The sequence below is a fragment of the Salvelinus alpinus genome, chromosome 38 (assembly GCF_045679555.1).
Source record: "Salvelinus alpinus chromosome 38, SLU_Salpinus.1, whole genome shotgun sequence".
In the NCBI taxonomy this organism is placed as follows: Eukaryota; Metazoa; Chordata; class Actinopteri; order Salmoniformes; family Salmonidae; genus Salvelinus; species Salvelinus alpinus.
Genome location: NC_092123.1, coordinates 777,729 through 785,000, shown reverse-complemented (window position 1 = coordinate 785,000; position 7,272 = coordinate 777,729). Strand labels below are relative to the sequence as shown.

The 7,272-nt window shown below is 43.4% G+C and overlaps 1 protein-coding gene across 1 annotated transcript; it reads right to left on the bottom strand.

Moving 5' to 3' along the window:
- Nucleotides 1–3,884: 3,884 nt before the first annotated feature.
- Nucleotides 3,885–5,285, bottom strand: LOC139566477 (cocaine- and amphetamine-regulated transcript protein-like). Its single transcript, XM_071387686.1, has 3 exons — nucleotides 5,054–5,285; nucleotides 4,823–4,906; nucleotides 3,885–4,476 (listed from the first exon to the last, which is right to left on the bottom strand). The coding sequence occupies exons 1-3, from the start codon at nucleotides 5,186–5,188 to the stop codon at nucleotides 4,369–4,371; spliced, it is 327 nt and encodes a 108-aa protein (XP_071243787.1). The 5' UTR covers nucleotides 5,189–5,285; the 3' UTR covers nucleotides 3,885–4,368.
- Between the last annotated feature and the right edge of the window lie 1,987 nt (nucleotides 5,286–7,272).

Sequence of the window (7,272 nt, the reverse complement as noted above, 5' to 3'; positions counted from 1 at the left end):
AACGGACAAACCAGTTGACATGTAAAGTCAGCCAGGTCACCTGGGATACAAGTCAGTATTCGACGTCCATTTATATCTGAGGACGTCCAGAGATGACGTTGAAATCGGCCACTAGGAGGAACGGTGAGCGCTGTTACCTTCAAGTAGGTTTTGATTTTCATAAGCATCTGCATCTGATTCCAAATTTTGGAAGTTTGAATCCAGCGATATAAAGTTGTTTTTGAGATAATTGTTTTAAGCCTATCCCAAACCTTAACCCTTACCTTAACCATTCAGAGTTAATGCCTAACTAAGATTTCGGAGTTAATGCCTAAACCTAACCTTAAACACTTAGGAATTTGACGTTCGCAACAACTTAGAAATGTGAAGTTTGAGAAACATGGACGAATGTCTAATTCTGACGTGAGACTGTGAGAGCTAGTTGTGTAATGTATAGGTTTACCAAACATATACGTGATCATCAATTTAGAGCAGTCCGATTAAGTCTTTTAACAAAAGAAAAACATATCAAAAGTGAGCATCGTATTGTGCACGGCAGTTACGTTACGTGAACATGTACTGCAATGTGAAACATGTATTTCTAGATGAAACACTGATTAAGTTTGGTGAAAATGTGACTGTGTGATTTTGAGTGTTGTACTTAGTCAATTGAAAATGAGCTTAACGTTTTGAAACAACTGCCTTTTTGGTGGTTCACCAACTACTTCTCGGCGGTGTTGCAATCTACTGCAAAGATTGCCTGCAGAGTTCTGTTTTACTATCCAGGTCTGTTCCCAAACAATTTGAACTTCTACTTTTAAAAATCCACCTCTCTAAAAACAAGTCTCTCACCGTTGCCGCCTGCTATAGACCACCCTCTGCCCCCAGCTGTGCTCTGGACACCATATGTGAACTGATTGCCCCCCATCTTTCTTCAGAGCTTGTGCTGCTAGGCGACCTAAATTGGAACATGCTTAACACCCCAGCCATCCTACAATCTAAGCTTGATGCCCTCAATCTCACACAAATTATCAATGAACCTACCAGGTACCACCCCAATTCCGTAAACACGGGTACCCTCATAGATATCATCCTAACCAACTTGCCCTCCAAATACACCTCTGCTGTTTTCAACCAAGATCTCAGCGATCACTGCCTCATTGCCTGCATCCGTAATGGGTCAGCGGTCAAACGACCTCTACTCATCACTGTCAAACGCTCCCTGAAACACTTCAGCGAGCAGGCCTTTCTAATCGACCTGGCCGAGGTATCCTGGAAGGATATTGATCTTATCCCGTCAGTAGAGGATGCCTGGATATTTTTTTTAAATGCCTTCCTCACCATCTTGAATAAGCATGCCCCATTCAAGAAATTTAGAACCAGGAACAGATATAGCCCTTGGTTCTCTCCTGACCTGACTGCCCTTAACCAACAGAAAAATATCCTATGGCGTTCTGCATTAGCATCGAACAGCCCCCGTGATATGCAACTTTTCAGGGAAGCTAGGAACCAATATACACAGGCAGTTAGAAAAGCCAAGGCTAGCTTTTTCAAGCAGAAATTTGCTTCCTGCAACACAAACTCCAAAAAGTTCTGGGACACTGTAAAGTCCATGGAGAATAAGAACACCTCCTCCCAGCTTCCAACTGCACTGAAGATAGGAAACACTGTCACCACCGACAAATCCACTATAATTGAGAATTTCAATAAGCATTTTTCTACGGCTGGTCATGCTTTCCACCTGGCTACCCCTTCCCCGGTCAACAGCACTGCACCCCCCACAGCAACTCGCCCAAGCCTTTCCCATTTCTCTTTCTCCCAAATACAGTCAGCTGATGTTCTGAAAGAGCTGCAAAATCTGGACCCTTACAAATCAGCCGGGCTAGATAATCTGGACCCTTTCTTTCTAAAACTATCTGCTGAAATTGTTGCCACCCCTATTACTAGCCTCTTCAACCTCTCTTTCGTGTCGTCTGAGATTCCCAAAGATTGGAAAGCAGCTGCGGTTATCCCCCTCTTCAAAGGGGGGGACACTCTTGACCCAAACAGCTACAGACCCATATCTATCCTACCCTGCCTTTCTAAGGTCTTCGAAAGCCAAGTTAACAAACAGATTACCGACCATTTCGAATCCCACCATACCTTCTCCGCTATGCAATCTGGTTTCAGAGCTGGTCATGGGTGCACCTCAGCCACGCTCAAGGTCATAAACGATATCGTAACCGCCATCGATAGGAAACAATACTGTGCAGCTGTATTCATTGACCTGGCCAAGGCTTTTGACTCTGTCAATCACCGTATTCTTATCGGCAGACTCGACAGCCTTGGTTTCTCTAATGATTGCCTCGCCTGGTTCACCAACTACTTCTCTGATAGAGTTCAGTGTGTCAAATCGGAGGGTCTGTTGTCCGGGCCTCTGGCAGTCTCTATGGGGGTGCCACAGGGTTCAATTCTTGGACCGACTCTCTTCTCTGTATACATCAATGATGTCGCTCTTGCTGCTGGTGAGTCTCTGATCCACCTCTACGCAGATGACACTATTCTGTATACTTCTGGCCCTTCTTTTGACACTGTGTTAACAACCCTCCAGGCGAGCTTCAATGCCATACAACTCTCCTTCCGTGGCCTCCAATTGCTCTTAAATACAAGTAAAACTAAATGCATGCTCTTCAACCGATCGCTGCCTGCACCTGCCCGCCTGTCCAACATCACTACTCTAGACGGCTTTGACTTAGAATATGTGGACAACTACAAATACCTAGGTGTCTGGTTAGACTGTAAACTCTCCTTCCAGACTCACATCAAACATCTCCAATCCAAAGTTAAATCTAGAATTAGCTTCCTATTCCGCAACAAAGCATCCTTCACTCATGCTGCCAAACATACCCTTGTAAAACTGACCATCCTACCAATCCTCGACTTCGGTGATGTCATTTACAAAATAGCCTCCAATACCCTACTCAATAAATTGGATGCAGTCTACCACAGTGCCATCCGTTTTGTCACCAAAGCCCCTTACACTACCCACCACTGCGACCTGTACACTCTCGTTGGCTGGCCCTCGCTTCATACTCGTCGCCAAACCCACTGGCTCCAGGTCATCTACAAGACCCTGCTCGGTAAAGTCCCCCCTTATCTCAGCTCGCTGGTCACCATAGCAGCACCTACCTGTAGCACGCGCTCCAGCAGGTATATCTCTCTGGTCACCCCCAAAACCAATTCCTCCTTTGGCCGCCTCTCCTTCCAGTTCTCTGCTGCCAATGACTGGAACAAACTACAAAAATCTCTGAAACTGGAAACACTTATCTCCCTCACTAGCTTTAAGCACCAGCTGTCAGAGCAGCTCATAGATTACTGCACCTGTACATAGCCCATCTATAATTTAGCCCAAACAACTACCTCTTTACCTACTGTATTCATTTATTTATTTTTGCTCCTTTGCACCCCATTATCTCTATCTCTACTTTGCACTTTCTTCCACTGCAAACCAACCATTCCAGTGTTTTTTTTTACTTGCTATATTGTATTTACTTCGCCACCATGGCCTTTTTATATTTTTATTTATTTTTATATATATTTTGTTTGCCTTCACCTCCCTTATCTCACCTCACTTGCTCACATTGTATATAGACTTATTTTTCACTGTATTATTGACTGTATGTTTGTTTTACTCCATGTGTAACTATGTGTTGTTGTATGTATCGAACTGCTTTGCTTTATCTTGGCCAGGTCGCAATTGTAAATGAGAACGTGTTCTCAATTTGCCTACCTGGTTAAATAAAGGTGAAATAAATAAATAAATAAAAATCTGTTTTGAGTTTTGTACTAAGAGTAGTGAAAATGTACCACATGGCCTACTTATTAAAATTGCACTGAAGCGATACAAAAAACTGTAAATCATGTTATAAACAAGGACTTTATTAATCACATTGAATTTCTTTGTACTTAGTCAAAATAGACGAGACAGAAGAGAGCACAGACAAAGGAACAAGTTGGGCTGTGTCTTAAATGACACCCTATTCCCTATAAAGTGCAATACTTTTGACCAAAGCAACATAGGACTGACACATAGGACTCTGGCCAAAATAGTGCATTATTGGGAATAGATTGGTATTTGGGATACAACCACTATGTTCGACAACAAACCCTCCATTACACACCAGGGTCACGTTCAGGACAGGAGAGGGCAACATACTGAAAGTAAAGCTGACATAATTCCTATTTACTTTACATGTCAGATAGAGACATGTCTGTTCAACGTACAATATTTCTGTCTGAACGTTCCACGATCTGAATGTGATCCACTGAATGAGGAAAAAGCTTCTGTTCTCTCTCTCCTATTTCTCTCTGCTCCCCTCCCTACACTGTTCATCCTTTTCTCTCCTCTTCTTACAAACACTTGAGGACATAGAAGTTGCAGGTCGTCCCACGCGGACACCCGCACAGCGTTCCGACACGCGCACCTTTGCGAACAGCGCACTTCTCGCCCGCGTCACACTGGTAACAAACAAACAAACAGTTTGTTATTTCATTGAATGATGATGATGATGATGATGATGGTGGTGGGGGTGGCATCTGTCTCCAGACTATGTGATTCTGAAACATCTACATCGGTTTCCCAGAATCAGATTAATCCTAGCAACTCCTGAACTATATATATTTTTTAAACACTGTCAACAGAGAACCTTTATCGAAAGTCCCGTTTTGACCATTTGAAACATGCAATATAAGGCTAGGCTCAATGAAGAAGTAAAATGCATGACACAGACAGGCTAACTACTTAAAAAACTGTTGATAATAGGACTTTAACCACTTTAAAATGGTTGATCAGGTCTATTCTTACCGACGGCAGCCAGCTGAGCTTCTTTTCTGATAACGGCATCTGTTTGTTCTTCAGTTTCTCCAGAACTTCTTGTAAAGCTTCAATCTACATGACAGAGAAAAACAAAAACGATAGGCTGCTATATATATAGCTAGAAAACAAGTACAAAGAGAGGGATGAATCGACTAAATTATCACATTGACAAGCGCACAAACCAAACAACGTCACAAACATAAAACAATTTCAACTTACCAGATCCTTCTCTTCTTGTGATTTGTGGGGAAACTCTAGAGCGCGAGTCTCAAACTCCAAGGAGGTGTCGTCGTCAGCGAGACAGAGAAATGCGCAGCAGGAGGCGGCGAGGAAAAGCAGTAGAATGCTGGCCATGGTGCTGAAACAACCAGAAGGGATGGAGATGCAGCGGGTCCTCTGCAGGTGGTTAGCAGGGGCTTGGTGAACACTGGGCGGGTGAAGTGGGCTATGATTCGGGGTGATAGATACGGGGGCTTGATTTTATAGAGTTTGCTGACATCATAGAGCTACTGTAATATGTATCACCACTGACATGAGCGGAGCGACAGAGGTAACCACTGACCGGAGAGGGTCATACACACGCACATACACGCGCCAGAGGATGTTGTGATGGAGAGGCGTTGTGTGATAGAACACCTCTGTTCAACTCTTTCCAATAATCCCAGGTCACAGCCCCTGGCTGTTGAGACCAATCTTTAATCAGCATCCAATTTCCTCTTGGGTGTGTGTGTGTATGCCTAACCTCTCATTTGCTCATTTGGTCTACACAGTGAGCAGGCCTGAGACTCTACATCACAGGCTAATCTCACCAGACCACTTAAAGAACCCACCTCTATCTCTCTCTCTCTCTCTCTCTCTCACACACACACACACACACACACACACACACACACACACACACACACACACACACACACACACACACACACACACACACACACACACACACACACACACACACACACACACACACACACACACACACACACACACACACACACACACTCACACACACACACACACACACACACACACACACACACACACACACACACACACAAACAATACCATTTCCAAGCAAGAATTCTGCTTGGGAAGGGTTTAAGTGGGGAGGGGGAAACTGAAAACCATCTGTTATTGGCTGAGAGGTTTGGAACTCTCTTTGTCTATTAATCAATTTACCGCATTGTGATGTCACCACGGAAAGGTGGAACTCCCGTCCCATGCAAACCTGATGATTAGAAGGTCCTGTGTAGATTATATTTTCAACTAGCAACTATCAGGAAATAACACAGATTTTACAAAATCACACTTTTAGAGTGTTCGTTTCATCACCTGTTGTTGTACAATACAGGAGCGCATCCAAACAGCCTATCCGACCGCTCGGAGGCATCCGCAAGGTCTTAAAGCACACCGTTGCCTCGTTTGGTATCATATTCCAATTATAAAACTGGGGGGGGGGGACTCAATTTCAGAATGTGGGCAGGACATGTCCTCCCCATCCCCAGTGAAAGTTGAGCCCCTGGTACAATATTATATAAAACACAGGAAAAAAACAGAATGTTGACTGCACTGGGCCTTTAAAGTGAACCTATTGATCAACCCTACTGAACCAAAGTAGTCAACACTAGAAAATAAAGATGAGTCAGACATGAAGACAGCTGTGTGTGGGCATGTCTACTTGTGTGTGTGTGTTCTATTTGTCTGAACAGGATGCTTTTCAGATATCAGCGCCTGTTAATATCATTGGAACGAATCTAATATTTACTGACGCTTATTGGTTGCTGGCGGATTTCATGCCTAATACTTTGAATACACAATTATTGGTGAACTATATTTGCTTATGACCTAAAATTACTTATTTTGATGTCATAAATCCATACCGCCAAGATTTGTCTGACAGACTACATTCCAGTGACTATCTTAATTTATCCTGACAGTCTTGTTGTTTGCCTCGACAGTGTAAAGACACAGCGCATCAGTTGCAACCTTGCAGGTGACTCAGTTTCCAATTCCTGTTACTGTATGATTGTCACGGCCGTTGAAAAAAGAGGACCAAGGCGCAGCGTGATCAGCGTACATATTATTTTATTTGAAAAATGACGCAGACAAAACAATAAACACTACAAAACAAACCGCGAAGCTAAAGGCTATGTGCCATAAACAAAGTCAACTTCCCACAAAGACAGGTGGAAAAAAGGGCTACCTAAGTATGGTTCTCAATCAGAGACAACGATAGACAGCTGTCCCTGATTGAGAACCCTACCCGGCCAAAACATAGAAATACAAATCATAGAACATAGAATACCCACCCCAACTCACGCCCTGACCAAACCAAAATAGAGACATAAAAAGGATCTCTAAGGTCAGGGCGTGACAATGATAGTATTTTACTCATTTAGTCATTTAGTCTAGAAATCCACATCTAGATGCCTGTT

Bases quoted from the DNA above. Each gene is read 5' to 3' on its own strand.
- LOC139566477 (XM_071387686.1), bottom strand. From the start codon at position 5,188: ATGGCCAGCATTCTACTGCTTTTCCTCGCCGCCTCCTGCTGCGCATTT. The intron at 4,907-5,053 runs GTAAGTTGAAAT...TCTGTCATGTAG, and splicing joins CACAAGAAGAGAAGGATCTG to ATTGAAGCTTTACAAGAAGT. The intron at 4,477-4,822 runs GTAAGAATAGAC...GTTTGTTACCAG, and splicing joins AGCTCAGCTGGCTGCCGTCG to TGTGACGCGGGCGAGAAGTG.